The sequence below is a fragment of the Herpailurus yagouaroundi genome, unplaced genomic scaffold, assembly GCF_014898765.1.
Source record: "Herpailurus yagouaroundi ecotype Mexico unplaced genomic scaffold, PumYag 192, whole genome shotgun sequence".
In the NCBI taxonomy this organism is placed as follows: domain Eukaryota; kingdom Metazoa; phylum Chordata; class Mammalia; order Carnivora; family Felidae; genus Herpailurus; species Herpailurus yagouaroundi.
This window is the reverse complement of record NW_024412423.1, coordinates 3928802-3945670: the sequence shown is the minus strand read 5'-3', so window position 1 is coordinate 3945670 and position 16869 is coordinate 3928802. Positions and strand designations below refer to the sequence as shown.

At 41.1% G+C, this 16869-nt stretch overlaps 1 protein-coding gene across 1 annotated transcript in view; it reads left to right on the top strand.

The window, feature by feature from the left end:
* CCDC112 (coiled-coil domain containing 112) overlaps positions 1 to 16869 on the top strand; it is a 31350-nt gene that overhangs the window by 12143 nt on the left and 2338 nt on the right. The window contains exons 3-8 of the mRNA XM_040444263.1: positions 3636 to 3757; positions 7145 to 7234; positions 9645 to 9720; positions 10138 to 10528; positions 15244 to 15657; positions 16378 to 16473. Of these exons, the coding sequence (XP_040300197.1) occupies positions 3636 to 3757; positions 7145 to 7234; positions 9645 to 9720; positions 10138 to 10528; positions 15244 to 15657; positions 16378 to 16473 (1189 nt within the window). The remainder of the gene's footprint in view (positions 1 to 3635; positions 3758 to 7144; positions 7235 to 9644; positions 9721 to 10137; positions 10529 to 15243; positions 15658 to 16377; positions 16474 to 16869) is intronic.

The window sequence follows — 16869 nt, the reverse complement described above, 5'->3', positions numbered from 1 at the left end:
TAGAGCCTGTTGTACAGAATGGTCTTTGGACCAGAATTAGTGGCAGTTCTCTGTTTAGAAATTCTGCCAACAAAAAAGTATACTGTTTGAATTTTGAAACGTTATACCATATGTAGCTTTGGAAGTTTGAATTCACCCTGCGTTTATGTAGTACTTCTATTTTTAATACTCAGAATTTGAGAAAATACAATTTCATTTTATTTTTTATTTTATTTCTAAAATGCATGACTTTATTTTATTTTATTTTTTTACTTTATTTTGAGAAGGGGGTGGGGATCCCAAGCAGGCTCCAAGCTGACAGTGCAGAGCCCGATGTGGGTTCGATCTCAACGAACCGTAAGATCATGACCTGAGCTGAAACCAAGAGTTGGATGCTTAACCGACTGAACCACCCAGGTACCCCTAAAATGCATGAATTTAGATACAACCGGACTCTAGGATAGGAGTCTGGCTTATGTTTCCCTCTAGATAACAGGATAAACCATCAAGTGGTTAAGGGCCCTATCTATAGCAAACCAGTGTAGATAAATGCCAGTGTAGATACCTCGTTTATGAGTATGTGTTGGTTTTACAGCTCCACTTCGGCTTTCTTCATTTTGTTGTAAGGTTTGGGAAAAAGTCACGGAAAGGGTATTAGAAAAATCCATTGGTAGAGTGTCTCTAGCCAACAATTTTCACTGAATACAAAAAAAACAAAGACAGTTTATCATAATACAGATCTGTTTTTGGCACAGGTAATGCATTCACATGGTTCACAAATGAACGTATATCAAAGGGTACACAGTGGAAAGTCCCCGTTTCACCCTGGACCCCAGCCACCTACTTCTTCCTTCAGACAGCCACTAGTTTTAGTTTCTTGTGTATCCTTCCGCAGAAGTTTTATATGCTAGAAGGAAATAAAAATACATATTCAGATGTTTCCTTTTTTATGTAAATGGTAGCATAATGCACACACTAGTCTGCATCTTGTTTTGCTTTTTTTTTTTAAGACTGCATCTAAGATACCTAGGAATTGTTGATTTTTATCAGACATGATAATGGCGTTATAGTGAAGTCTAATATTCACAATCTCCCGAGAGGCACGCTGAAGTATGCTGGGGTGAGATTACATAATGTAGTGGATTTACTTCAGAAGGCTTAAGTAAAAAAAAGAGAGAGGAGCAGGGAGGAAGAGAGAGAGAGATTGCAAGGAAAAAGAGCCAGGTGAACCAAGAAAGGTAACATCGTCCAATCAGAGTGATGTGAGGGAATGCGAAGGGAGACATTCCAGCCTCTCTACTTTGGGACATGTCTAACATTTGGCTGTAAAAACCTTTGATGGAAGAAGAGTGGATCTTGGAGTTCTTTCCCTATCAGCATACAGAACACAGTACTGCTTCGTGGTATTCCCGGGCAAGGCTCCCCCCCCCCCCCCCCCCCCCATAATTGATTTAACTTGCCCCATAGCAGTGGACATTTAGGTTATATTCAGTCTTCCTTCGTCATAACCAATCACCGTAGCTGCATGGGTCCACGCTGTTTTGCATATGAGTGAGTGTATCTTTAGGAAAAAGTCCTAGAAGTAGAAATGCTGAGTCAAAGGCACATGGGTTTGCAGATGTAGTAAATACTGCTAAATTGCCCTCCGTAGCAATTTGCAATTCCACCAATAATGTGTGAGAGGACCTATTTCCCCACAGTTTTAGCAACAGAGTATATTACTTACACCCGTGATTTTTTGCCAATCTGATAGGTGTACGCTGTTACTGTGTTATAGTTTTTTTTTTTTTTTAATGTTTATTTATTTTTGAGACAGAGAGAGACAGAGCATGAATGGGGGAGGAGCAGAGAGAGAGGGAGACGCAGAATCGGAAGCAGGCTCCAGGCTCTGAGCCATCAGCCCAGAGCCTGACGCGGGGCTCGAACTCACGAACCGTGAGATCGTGACCTGAGCTGAAGTCGGACGCCCAACCAACTGAGCCACCCAGGCGCCCCAACCGTGTTATAGTTTAAGTTTGTGTTTCTCCTACTGTGAGTGAGGTTGAGCATCTTTTCATGTGTCTAGCTATTTGTCTCCATTAGTACATTTTGAATGTCTTTGTAGGTGAATATTTTTAATCCAGGAATGGCAAAACATAACTTACTATCATAGCGTATCCTGTGTCCATGCAGACATTTCTAGATGATCGTATAATTTCCCCCACCTGCAACCAGAGCCGAGGTGGGCTTCTCAGCACAAGACTCCAGTAACCACCCTCAGTCCTTTAGAGTTCATGTGTAGACCGAGATCCATCTGACATCTCCCTTCTACCTGTTACTTCCTCTCCCATACCCACATACTACGGTGTGATCTTCTCAGCCGTGGGGGCAGCCGGGTAGGGCCCAGGGCAGTCTCATCTGTTTACCCCGCTGCACTTTATAAATATTTAACTGTTTTTTAATGGATGGCAAAATGGAGAATCTTGGGAAGCTCTCCCTTAAATAGTTGCCCCTCACGTTGTATGAAATTAAGTCAACGGCCAGAGACCTTCCACCATTCATTCGATACAGGATTACTGAAGAAGAGTTTGTGTTAATTTCTGGGAGAAAGAAAACAGGTGTTGAGAAAATAAATGTCTGTCTAACCAGAAAATCTTCCTGCTAGTATTTGTTTTGTCTTACCCCGGGGTTCAAACTAATACTAGATTTGCTTACTTACTGGTAGATGGGCTAAATCCAAGGACCAAAGATGACACAGAAGAACCTTTGAAGTCAATGTAGACAATATCCCTAAATATACTAAAATTCCTATCTATGTAGATGGTTTGCCTCCTGAAATTTCATTTTTATTAATTATATTGTCTTCCATTTCCATGTTATATTTCTACTGCCTGCCCTCGTGTAATATAATCACAGCCCTATTTAGGTAGTAGAGAGCTGTCATGATTCACATTTTAGTGATAAGGAGGTTCACCTCAGGTGAGGTTAAAGGTATTGATTCAGTTTACAAAAGCTAACTGTATCTCCCTATTGAAAGCAGCCATCAACAATGGTGGTCATTTTCAGGTTACAATGAGATTGAGTTGGAATCAAGAGCCAAATAGCTATTATATTTTTATTTATTTATTAATTTAATTTATTTATTTACTTATTTTTAAAAATGTTTATTCATTTTTAAGAGAGCGAGTGGGGGAGGGAAAGACAGAGAAAGAGGGACACAGAATCTGAGGCAGGCTCCAGGCTCTGATCTGTCAGTACAGAGCCCAACATTTGGCTCGACCTCACGAACCGTGAGATCATGACCTGAGCCACAGTGGGACGCTCAACCGACTGAGCCACCCAGGCGCCCTGCTACTGCGTTTTTATACTTGATCTTAGCCAAAAGGCCGAAAAGCGATGCCCTGCTATTGTATCTTTAAAACAAGTCCATGACTGCCTTTTCTTAAACTCACATTTTATAATTTAAATAACAATTCAGATTACTTATGGTTATGATTGAACTTGACTCTTTTCTAACTACTATTTTGACTCCTTAGCCTTATTAATTCTAGTAATCATATTTTGACTCTGTAGACGAATTAATCTGTCTGTAAGTACTGATTATGAGTGTCTTCATATTTTAAACAATTTAAAAGATATTTCAATCATATTTATGCCATTTATTTCTTTTCTTAAAGAGTTATTAACATAGAAAAAGATAAACGCAGTCATTTCTACAACCAAAAATGTGACTTCAGAAGCGAGCAGAATATGCTGGAAGAATTGGAAAATAAGCTGATCAACAGCAGGAAAACAGAAAGTAAGTTGAGCTCATGATGAACTACAACCTGTTGAGTAACATCAAGCTGTAGTTGTTTTACTTTGCCTTTGTGCATTGACTGTGTTACATTCTCTACGAAAGTACTTTCTAGTTAGTAATGTCTGTCTTTTAGGGATGTGTATTTATTTTCTCAGGTCACTATTTGGTCATTCGAACTAGATTGTTTTCTGTGTGCGTTTGTTTCTATGTAATAGGAAAAAGAGGGTTTTGGTTTTGGGTGGCCAAACCAGTTAAACAACATTAAAATATCTTAAAATGAAGGGAAATGGGTTCCTTGGCTCTGATCTTTGCTCATCGCTCTGATACTGTCAACTGAGTAAGTAAACAGCAGCAGCCGCAGAAGCTGTTTGTAGCAGCGGTGTGCAGTGGGCAAGTTACACAGTTGCTTAAACCTGAGTTTACTTGTCTGTGGCAGAAAACCTACCATTTTGGCCTCAGGGAGCTGCCTGTGCGTACAATAAGACAATATATGAGAAAGTGCACGGTAAATATATTCTGCTGTTTGTTATGAATATTAATCATTGTTAACTGTGTACTAAGTGTCCCCCTTAAAAGATTTTACAGGGGCGCCTAGGTGCTTCAGTTGGTTAAGTGTCCGACTTCAGCTCAGGTCATGATCTCATGGTTTGTGAGTTTGAGCCCCACGTCGGGCTCTGCTGACAGCTCAGAGCCTAGAGCCTGCTTCGCATTCTGTGTCTCCCTCCTTCTCTGCCCCTCCCCTGCTCTTACTCTGTCTCTGTCTCTCCCAAAAATAAATAAAACATTAAAAAAAAAAGGAATTCTACAAAAATATTGTTTGTTGTAGACTTTATATGTTGCAAAATCCTTACGTTCTAATAAAAAAAAACTGCTTAGCATTGCATAAAGGAAAAAATGGTTATCAACTAAGCTTTATAAAATATTAACACTTATATGAAGAGTAGACTGCTTATGGTATTCCTTTACAGTCAATTAAAAGAAATTCTTAATAAATTTTTTCTTGCAGAATATAAGATTGCAGTGTTGTAAAAAGTCATCTTCTATCAGGTAGTAGCAAAAATCATTCTTCCTCCTCTGTTGGAATGACGGCAGGACCTAAGATAATTACCAAATGTTCAGTTCTCCTCTTTGATTCGTGGAGAAATCTAAGCATCCCTAATTTAATATTTCTTACTTTCTCTCTCAGTTCTTTTATAGACTGAGAGACTGATATTTTTGTGTCTTTTTTTTTTCAATTTTTTTTAATGTTTATTTATTTTTGAGAGAGACAGAGACAGAATGCGAGTGGGTTAGGGGCAGAGGGAGAGGGAGACACAGAATCTGGAGCAGGCTCCAGGCTCTGTGCTGTCAGCACAGAGCCCGATGCGGGGGCTCAAACTCACGAACTGGGAGATCATGACTTGAGCTGAAGTCGGACGCTCAACTGACTGAGCCACCCAGGCGCCCCTGATATTTCTGTCTCTTAATCATACCATTACTAGAGTGTCTCCATACTGTGCGTTTCCTTTTTTTTTTTTTTTTTTTGGGGGGGGGGTAGGTTTCACACGTGGAGCCCAATGTGGGGCTTGAACTCACAGCCCTGAGATTAAGACCTGACCTGATATCAAGAGTCAGACGCTTAACTGACTAAGCCACCCAGGCACCCCTATGTGCATTCCGATTTTTAAGGCAACTTTATTTGTATCTTTTCATTTCCCATTGTTATACCATTTCTCCCTTCTTTATTTGCACTTTGGGCTTATCTTATCTAAGAGAGGAAGGAATGCATTACTTCAGTATAAGCATGTAGAAGTTTCTTCTTCCAATATTACAACTTAAAATACCTTTTCCTTGCCTGAGATATCACACCACAATTTTGGCCTGCATTTATATACTATTGTAATTAATGGTTTGCCCATACATAGTGTCAATTCCATAGTGAATAATTAAAAGATCATTTGCCCTGTGACAGTGTCATTGTAGTTGATCCAACTATGGCAAAAACAAAACAACTGAATGCTTTCCTAGTACCTACACTTTGATGGAAAAGTTACCCGACCTAGAGCTGCAACCATAAATGAATGAGACCCTGTAAAATACACTGGATAAGTTTCTGATTTTATGGAACTCTTGGATTTTAGCAAAAAGTAGAAGAAACCAAAGTTACATATACACATGGTTGGTTTTGAACATTAGCACTGGCTCTGGTCCTATGCGTAAACTTTTAAAAAACTAATTGGGGGGGGGGCACCTGGATGGCTCAGTCGGTTAAGCAGCCGCTTTCGGCTCAGGTCATGTCTCACGGTTTGTGAGTTCAAGCCCCGCGTTGGGCTTTGTGCTGACTGAGTGGAGCCTGCTTGTGATTCTCTCTCTCCCTCTCTCTCTGCCCCTCCCCAACTTGTGCTTTCTCTCAAAATAAATAAATAAAGTATAAGTAAATAAATACATAAAAACCTAATTGGTTCCGAGGACTTTTGGACAGAGCTGTTTGATGGTTCGTGCTCATTTGTGGGAAAGTTGCAAGAAAGTAAAGGGGAAGCACATAAAATACCCAAAGATGATAAACAATAAATAATAATATCAATTATATGAACATATGTCTGTGAATATATATTAGCCTAATAATTTAAATAAACATTAAAGTAAGGTTATTACTTCAGAGCGAAAATACAAAAGATGAATCCAGTCTTTCTGCTGCTGCTACAGAACATCTAAAAATGTCTGTGAGACCTTCATCTGCTTCCCAGGCTTTTTTTGTGGGCCTAGTAAGTGACTCCAGGCTAGTCCCGTGGTTGAGGTGGGCAAACAGTAGCGTAAGTACCACTCCTTGGCTGCTGGGCATCTCCTCAAGGTCATGGCTGGTGTCACTGTTACATCACATGTCTTATCAGCCCCTGTCTTGGAGGATGTGATTAGATGAAATTAATTCCCATTAGGAAGTTTGTCAGTGTTCGTAGAATTAATACTGGTTAGGCAGTTTTAATATGCCAACGATAGAGTTGAGATCAAATTCTATTTCCGTAAATTATAACAAATTCAAAAAGAAAGAAAAAACTTTTTAAAAACAAAACACGACCACATCTAAGCTACTGTTCTCTGTGTTCATGTGTTCAGAGCAGTGTCCAATCACTCAATCCCCAAAGAGTTAAAAAAAGAGAGAGAAGGAACACTTCCTTTTATGGTTAGATTTAACCCATGGTGCTTTTAAATACTGGAGGAGATTGGGAGACGCTTTATTTATTTGTTTGTTTATTTATTTGTTTAGAGTACTTAAAATGTTCAGGCTGTTTTGACACAAATAACCTCTTTTTGTCCATTATGTAATTGCTCTTGGCTGTCTTTTACTAAGTGATGGTGATCAGTCTTACAACCACCTCTGTCGGTAAAGTACATACTTCTTCCTTATAGGAGCAAAAATCCAGCAACAATTGGCCAAAATACATAACAATGTAAAGAAACTTCAGCATCAGTTAAAAGATGTGAAGCCTACACCTGACTGTAAGTAAATTTAGATTTTATGTTCTGTCTTTTGTATTAGTATTGCCTGATGCTTGTTAGAATTGTTTATACTTTCCTAATAAGCAGGTTTTCTGTTTGGCCTTAATGGAACTCAGCCCTACTTTATTGGTTAGGGATTAATAAAGATATATTAGGTAATTACTTCTAATATCTGCTGCTGATGTAATTGCTTTAAAATGCTATCACACCCTGGGGCGCCTGGGTGGCTCACTTGGTTAAGCGCTGGACTCTTGATTTCGGCTCAGGTCATGATCTCATACTTGCGGGATCGAACCCCGCATCGGGCTCTGCGCTGACAGTGTGGAGCCTACTTGAAATTCTCTCTCCCTCTCTTTCTGCCCCCTCCTGCTTTCTGTCTGTGTGTCTCATAATAAATAAATAAACATTTTAAAAATGCTATCATATCCTTAAAAATTATGAAGCAGATAGAACAGGTAATGTCACCTACAGGATGAAACTTTTGGTTTGGAGGAGTTCAGACTCAGCTGACAAAGAGGAAAAAAGACTAATTTCCTGATTTCTAAACCCAGTGCTTTTCCCATCATTTGCTTTTCGAAATAATTACCTTTCAAATAATTGCATTTAGAATACATAAGGAAGAGGTTAAGTAGTATTGGGGCAAATGTCAGCCATTTGGAAAAAATGAAACAGCGTCTTTACCTCCCTGCATACACCGACATTCATTCCTGAAGGATCAAATCCCTTATTCATTATGTGATTTTGGGCAGATTGCTTGATCTCTCTGAGCTTTCATTTCCTTAGCTGTAAAGCGGAGATAGTCATAGGACCTGACTCAGGAGTCTTTGGGAGATAGACTGACAGTGCATGTAAAACATTTGTTCAGTGTTTATAATCTAGGAAGCACTAATAAAAAAAAAAGTAACTGTGACTCTCCTAATTATTATTTATTAAATTCATACATGAAGCCATAAAAATCCTAGAAGAGAATATGAGTTAATATTTTTATCATTGTATTCTAGTTTATAAGAATGACAATGAGAAGCCATAAAGGCAAGAGTGGACATACCTGACTACTTTACAAAAAAGCCCCAAACCATAAAGTTGAAAAACAAATTAGGAAAGTATCAGCAATACATATGTAACTTATAAAAAAACTAATTTCTGTAACATATAAAGAGGGCCGACAGGGGCACCTTGGTGGCTCAATTGGTTAAGTATCCAACTCTTGATTTTGGCTCAGGTCATGATCTCACAGTTGTGATATCGAGCCTCGTGTCTGGCTTCACGTTGAGCATGGAGACTGCTGAAGGTTCTCTCTCCTTCTCCCTCTGCCCCTCTCCCCTCCTTGAGCTCTCTCTTTCAAAGAAAAAAAAAAGAGTGCCCACAAATTGGAGCAACAAAGGTAAATAACCAAATAGAGTAGGGGGTAAGGATTATCAGGTGCTCATTTATAACAAGAGAAATACAAAACACATGTGAAAATACTGCTCAGGTTCATTAATAATCACAACAATGTCACTGAAATCAGTCACGATTGGTTTGGCCTCCCGTTTTGGAAACGGTTTGAGGTGCGCAGGAGGGGGCACTCAGGAACAGTAAGTCGGTAGAGCCTCCCAAGAGGACAGTGCGCCAGCGTCCTCCACACCGTGAGGTGCGTATGCTGTTTTATTTGGCATTTCAGATTTCTCTGTTATCATCTGAAAACATCCAAGCATGCAAAATCAGTACACAAAAAAATATTTAGCATGGCATTGCATCTATCGAAAAGTTCATCGCTTGGAGAATTAATTAAATGAATTAGGGTAGATGTAGACAATGAAGGACTATGTAGCCATGAAAAGAATGAGGGGGACATATATATATACTGATATGGAAAGTTAGCCACATGTGTTTAAGCACATTTTGTTAAATAAAAACTGGTTGTCGCAAGACAGCATGTGTAGTGTAAAACATTTCTATGGGAAAAATAATGATATTAAGGTTTAATAATATGTGTGTATAGGAATAAATTTATAGTCAGAAAAAAATTGCAGTCATAAACATTAGCTTCAAAAAAGCGTAATTGTCTTATCCTTTAGGTTACAAAGCATTTTTAAGTTAAGGTGTGACATTCCCTTTTCTCCTAACATTTAATTCTTAGTCATATTAAAATATGACATAACAGGAGTGCCTGGGTGGCTCAGTTAGTTAAGCGTCCAACTTTGGCTCAGGTCATGTTCTCGCGGCTTGTGGGTTCGAGCCCCGCATCAGGCTCTGCGCTGACAGCTCAGAGCCTGGAGCCTGTTTTGGATTCTGTGTCTCCGTGTCTCCATGCCCCTCCCCTGCTTGCGCTCTGTCTCTGTCTCCTTCAAAATAAATAAACATTAAAAAAAATTTTTTTTCAAAGATATGACATAACAGTTTTTTCATTTTTTTTGTTTTTTTACAGTTGTTGAAAAGCTCAGAGAAATGATGGAAGAAATTGAAAATGCAATTAATACTTTCAAGGAAGAGCAGAGATTGATGTATGTTTCAAATTCATTTTAATATAAAATGATTGACGTTTATGTTTCACTGCCTCTCAATAGGTTGTTCACAAATCATTTTATTGTTCTGTATTTAATATTGGTCTTACACAAAAGCAGTATAACACCTCTCTTCTTTTGTTTTAGGTTTCAGACTGCTTTTTATGTTTAAACTGAATTTTCATTTATGTTCGGACAAGATAATGTCCCAAATAAGAATTTGAATGATGTTTTTTTGTTTTTTTTTAATTTTTTTTATTCTGAGGAAACTCTTTTGAGGCTTATAATGTTAATAATTCTAAGTGGAGACGATGACACGGAAAGAGTCAGGAATAATGAAATTTGAGGGCGGAAAAGGAAAGGTTCATATGGATTGGTTTGTATCTTATTATTGACAATTTACCTTTAAAATTGTAGGTATGAAGAGCTTATTAAAGAAGAGAAAACAACCAATAATGAGCTGAGTGCCATATCAAGAAAAATCGACACCTGGGCTTTGGGTCATTCAGGAACAGAACGTGCTTGCAGAGCAGCGTCAGGCAAGGTTCCTGTAGACAAAATGACGCCAGGCACCCTTCCGGAAGAAGTGGTAGATTTTGAAAACTTCCTTCAGCAGACAGGAGGGCGACAGGGGGGCTGGGACGACTATGACCACCAGAACTTTGTAAAGGTGAGAAACAAACATAAAGGGAAGCCGGCGTTTATGGCAGAGGTTCTCGAAAACCTTCCTGCAAGAACACAGGATGAAGTTCAGCAGCATGAGAAATGGTATCAAACCTTTCTGGCCCTGGAAGAAAGAAAAAAAGAGGTAAGAATCATTACAAGAGCTGTCATCTGTTGTATGTTTCTGTCTTCTAGGCACTGTGCTACGTAAACTCTTTGACACTGTCTAGTCGTTAATGTTACAGCCTTTCCGGGAAGTGTGTTTAGAGTCCCCTCCCCCCACTCTTTTCAAAGAGAAACGGAGGCCGCGAGAAGGTAAACATTTTACCCCTCCAGTGAAGTACAGTTGTATTTCCTCAAGGCCAGACACTTCTACCCCAAGAAATAAAACAGCGGTCCAGAAAACTTCTGACTGTGGGCAGAACCCTCTGTGTGCACCTGAAATGTGGGAAATCCAGAGCTCTTATAGGCTTTTGGTAGAAGTCATCTTACCACCAAGGCCAGATTGTTGTCAATAGAAAATAAAGAGGCAGTAGGAAGAAAAAGTGTCTTTGATTCTTAAAAGTTTCTTTGAGTTTTGGAGCTTAAGCCTCATTGCCTATTTTACTTTACTTTACTTTACTTTACTTTACTTTACTGTTTTATTTTTTATTTATTTATTTTTTTTTTTAATTTTTTTTTTTCAAAGTTTATTTATTTTTGGGACAGAGAGAGACAGAGCATGAATGGGGGAGGGGCAGAGAGAGAGGGAGACACAGAATCAGAAACAGGCTCCAGGCTCTGAGCCATCAGCCCAGAGCCTGACGTGGGGCTCGAACTCACGGACCGCGAGATCGTGACCTGGCTGAAGTCGGACGCTTGACCGACTGCGCCACCCAGGCGCCCCTTATTTTACTGTTTTAGATAGAGAATGTGAGCAGGGGAGAGGGGCAGAGAGAGGGAAAGAGAGAGAGAGAATCCTAAGCTGCCTTCCACACTCAGTGCAGGGCCCAACGTGGGGTCAATCTCCTAAACCATGAAATCATGACCTGAGCTGAAATCAAGACTTGGACGAGCCACCCAGGCGCCCCCTCATTGCTTATTTTAAAAGACTCAAAAGTTTGGCTACCCAGAGGAAAGGGTAACTCTTAATGGTAGCAAATACCTGACAAGTTGCATTTTCACAATAATATTATTTTGGCTTTGGTTTAAATCAGGACTTCTCAATCTTGGCACTGTTGCTATTTGGGCTGGAGAATTCTTTGCTGTCCTGTGCGTTGTAGATGGTTGGCAGAATCCGTGGCCTCCACCCTCAAGGTGCCATTAACACTCCCTTAGTTGTGATCATCAAAAATGTCTCCAGACATTGCCAAATGCCCACTGGAGGGCAAAAATTGCCCCTGGTTGATGGTCGAGGTCTGAGTCACTTTTTTGTGGACTTCAGCTATAATAAACATCATCTAGGTTGGTTGGACAGCAAAGGTATGACTGTTCAACAGATGACATACCTAAGTAGCATTAAAGAAATGTTGATTCCATGTTTAAAGTTGTTTTTTTTTTAATGTTTATTCTTGAGAGAAAGAGAGAGAGAGAGAGTGAGAGCAGGGGAGGGGCAGAGAGACAGAGGGAGACACAGAATCTGAAGCAGGTTCCAGGCTCCCAGCTGTCAGCACAGAGCCCGACGTGGGGCCTTTGGGGTCGAACCCAGGAACTGGGAGATCATGACCTGAGCCTAAGTCAGATGTGCTTAATGGACTTAGCCACCCAGGCGCCCCTACATGCTTTTAATTTAAAATCTTAAAAGGGGCTTGGGTGGTTCATTCGGTTAAGCATCTGACTTCGGCTCAGGTCATGATCTCAAGGTTTATGAGTTCGAGCCCTGCATTGAGCTCTCTGCTATCAGCATGGAGCTCTCTTCAGGTCCTCTGTCCCCCTCTCTCTGCTCCTCCCGTTCTTCCTGTCTTTCTCTCTCTCTCAAAAATAGATAAACATAAAAAATAGCTTTTAAAAATAAAACCCTAGGGAAAATAACTGGGGTTCATGGTTGTGTTTTTTTCCTTCAAAATAAGTTGAATGTAGGAAAATTGATATTTGGGACTTTAAGAAAATTTTTTTGAAACCAGTCTTTTTTAAAAATTTGTTTTAAGAGAGAGAGCACATGTGCAAACATGGGAGAGGAGCAAAGAGGGAGAGAGAGAATCCCCAAGCAGGCTCTGTGCTGTCAGCACAGAGCCCAATGAAGGGCTCAATCTCACAAACTGAGATCCTGACCTAAACCGAGATAAGGAGACTCTTAACCGACTGAGCCACCCAGGCGCCCCTGAAACAAGCCATTTTAAAAACCTCAAAATAACAAGCTATTAAAAATTATTTGGGCCTTTTTCCCAGGATACTGAAAACATGGGGTCCCTGGACCAGCAAAATGGTCCATGGACCAGCAAAGTCAGCGTTACCTGGGGACCTGTTAGAACTCATAGGGCCCCAACCCCAGACCTAATCTGAACTCGGGGTGTGGGACCAGCAGTCTGTGTTGTCACAAGGCCACTTGGCTGTGCTGTTACGAGCTAACGTTTGAGAGCCATCTCTCCAGGGAAGGGAGCAGACACAGTGCTTCTTGTCATAAAGGTAAACCACCTGGATTCTAGCTGGCTCTTCTTCCCAGCCGCTCTGTATCCTGGTGTTTGGTGACAGCCTGAATGTAGGAGTGAGGCGGGTGGAGTATGCAAGTTGAGGGGCCATTTACTGAAGTAGGACATGGTGGAGGAGAAGAGAGAAGCTTGGGGGAGAGCGTCAGGAATGTAGTTTAAACTCTGCTGAGTTTAAGATGATCCATTTGTTTCTCCCACGTCCCTTCACATGTCCCGTGTTTTGCCCCAGTGAAGATACTTACTTTCAGACGTGCCCTGAACCTTCTGGTCTGAGTACCCTTGTTTGTCCTATTCTCTCTTTCTAGACCCTCCCTTCTTTGTTTTCCCCTCCACCGCCAGCCTCTCAAAACCCGCCCAGATCAGGTGTTACTTCCCGCTTGCCCACTCACACACAGGAGGCCCCCTCAGGATCCACAGACACCTCGTGTATACCTCTTTTAGGATGTGCAAGGGCACGTTCTGTGTTCTGGTGTGTTTGCACCTACCTCATCTAGAGCAGTGCTTGATCCAGGGACTGGCTGCGTTTGTAAAGCGTTAACTGGTTTCCAGTAGGATAAAGCGATTGCACTAGAACCGTCTACTCAGTAAGCATACTGTTTGGTTCAGTTCCCTTTGTTTCCAAAGAAAACTTTCTTGTTGAAGAAAGCAATGCATTGATCTACATTCTGGCATGAATTCCCGATACGTTTGTGGGCCTGCGCTTTGAGTAACTACGGACAAAGTGGCATTTGCTATTGTTTTAATCGTCCGTGGCTCCGATCACTTTGCCTCGCGTATGGTACATATACCCCAGGGATTTATTTAATGAATGAGTGATACACCACGAGAAAAGATGAAGAAATGGTTTCCTGACTTGAGGGCAAAAAATTCACTAGATGTATCTTTTATGGCTGCCAGAAGGCCGCTAGAATTTTCAATAATATTTATGTGCCCATGTGTAATGCAGTGAAGCGATTTTACTTTTTTTCTTCACACCTCTGAATCATTATGTGCCAGGCACTGACTCACTTCATCTTCATGACAACCCTATTTACAACAGGAGCAACACGAGGACAGAGAAGTTTAGTGACTCATCCAAGTTCACACCTACTAAATGGCAGAACCAGGGTTTGGTCCCAAATAGCCTGGCTTCAGACCTCATGCTCTCAACCAGCCCATTTTTATTTTTATTTTTTTTATAATTACTTGTGAGAGACAGGGAGACACAGAATCCAAAGCAGGCTCCAGGCTCTGAGGTGTCAGCACAGAGCCTGATGCAGCGTTCGAACCCATGAACCATGAGATCATGACCTGAGCCGAAGTCAGATGCTCAGCCAACTGAGCCACCAGGTGCCCCTCAACCAGCCCTTTTTTAATTCCTCTTCTGATATTTGACCAGAGAAAGGTCACTCAGAAAGTATTCCAAGCCTAGAAAGAGGATTTGGAAACAGAGCAAGATAATTGGAGGAAACAGATGTTCCCCATGAACACACAAGCAAAGGAGGTAAAGGAGAGAAGGATACCTGATGAGGTACAGTCCATGTGAACCTGGGGATTCAGACAGGAGGAGGAAGGCCAAAAGGATAAACCACTATTCACTGTTCAAAAGATACATTCATTTTTTATAAAACATAAGTAGAAAATTGCATTTGCGCAGGGGAAAAAAAAAAGCTTTAAAACCTAAGGAAACGGCATTCTGCAATCAATATTCTTTCTAGAAAGATGGATTTGACGTTGCATTTTTTTTTAAGTTTATTTATTTATTTTGAGAGAGAGAGCCAGCATGAGCAGGGAAGGGGCAGAGAGAGAGGGAGAGAGAGAATGCCAAGCAGGCTCCGCTGTGTCAGCACAGAGCCCGATGTGGGGCTCAATCTCACAACCGTGAGATCATGACCTGAGTTCAAATCAAGAGTTGGACGCTTAACCGACTGAGCCACCCAGGCTCCCTGAGGTTGCATTTTAAAGTGCTCTTGGTTAGAGGTGCCTGGGTGGCTCAGTCGGTTAAGCGTCCGCCTTCGGCTCAGGTCATGATCTCGCAGTTGGTGAGCTTGATACCCACATCAGGCTCTGTGCTGACAGCTCGAATCCTGGAGCCTACTCCAGAATCTGCCTGTCTCTGTCTCTCTCTCTCTCTTTCTGTCTCTCTTTGCTCCTGCTCTCTCAAAAATAAATAAATGTTAAAAAAATTTTTTTTAAAGAGTGCTCTTGGTTATTAAAAAAGTTTTTCTCTTGCTATCTTTTTTAAATCACTTAGTCTATTCAGAACTGGAAAACCAAAAAGCAGCAAAAGAAGGAGGAAATTTTTAAGTTAAAGGAAAAGGCAGAGAACATATCTCTGCTCTTTCACAATAAAAAAGATAATCAAAAGCGAAAAGAGGAACAAAGAAAGAAGCAGAAATTGGCAGTCGAAGCTTGGAAAAAGCAGAAAAGTATAGAAATGTCAGTGAGACGTGCCTCCCAGGTGAAAGAAGAAGAGGAAGAGAAAGAGAAGAAGCGACAGAAAGAGCACCAGCGCCAGTTTAAACTAAAATTACTACTGGAAAGTTACACCCAGCAGAAGAAGGAACAGGAAGAATTTCTGAGACTGGAAAAGGAGATTAGGGAAAAGACGGAAAAGGCAGAAAAAAGGAAAATGGCTGCTGAGGAGATTTCCAGGTTTCAAGAGAGAGTGAGTAAATAGGGTTCCTGAATCCGGTTTCTTTTTTTTTTTTTTTTTTTAAGTGTATTTATTTATTTTGAGGGGCAGAGGGAGAGAGAACACATGCGTGAGAGCAGGGGAGTGGCAGAGAGAGGGGGAGAGAGAATCCTAAGCAGGCTCCACGCCCCGCACGGAGCTCTACACAGGGCTCGATCCCACGAACCGTGGGATCACAACCTGAGCCGAAATCAAGAGTCGGACGATCAACCGACTGAGCCACCCAGGTGGCCCCCTGGATCTTTGATGCTGCACGTAGAGGTGTTACTTCCAGATTGAGGTCAGCGAATATTGAGTGCTTCTCATGTGCCAGGCCCGTACCCAGCATTCACATAAGCCAAATGAGAAAGCCGTGCTCCCTAATTTGTAGCAATTATAGTCTCGTGGGAAAGGGAGACGTTCAAGTGGGAGGCTGCAGCGGAAGGGGGTTAATTCCAATACGTGGGGTTTATTAGGAGAGAGCAGAGTGCGGTGCTGGAGGTGTGGCCTGGGCACTTGAGGCGTTAGATAGGCAGCAAGGGAAGCATTCGTAGCTGTGTCAGACCGAAGGTGATGCTGCAGTGGAGTCTTGAAAGAGAAGAAAGGGGGGATCCTTCCTGGTAGAGGGAACAGCATCAATGCTGCTTGAAACAAATTCCGATCAACTTTTGTTTTCTTAATGTTATCCTTCTTTTGTTGGTGTGTATTTTTTAGGATTTACATAAACTTGAACTGAAAATTCTAGACAGACAGTCAAAGGAAGAGGAAAAGGCAGAAAAACAAAGAAGACTGGCAAAATTAAAAGAAAAGGTACTGCCTGCTGAGATTTCTTTATTTTTATTGTTACTGTCCTGATTGCTTGATTGGTAAGGATACAAGCATAAAATCTATTTCCTTTAAAAACAATTATTTATTTTGAGAGAAAAAGAGATAGAGTGTGAGTGGGGGAGGGGCAGGGGGAGAGGGAATCCCAAGCACGTTCTGCGCTGTCAGTGCAGAGCCTGACATGGGGCTCGATCCCATGAACTGTAACATTCTGACCTGAGCCGAATCGAGAGTCAGATGCTTACCCGACTGAGCCACCCAGTGACCCTAAAATCCATTTTCTTTATATTCAGTGCTCCATTTCTGTATCATTTCCTCTAAATTTCATACTTATGTATTTACATGTTACAAAGCACAGCTTAGCACAACTTAGGCAACTGT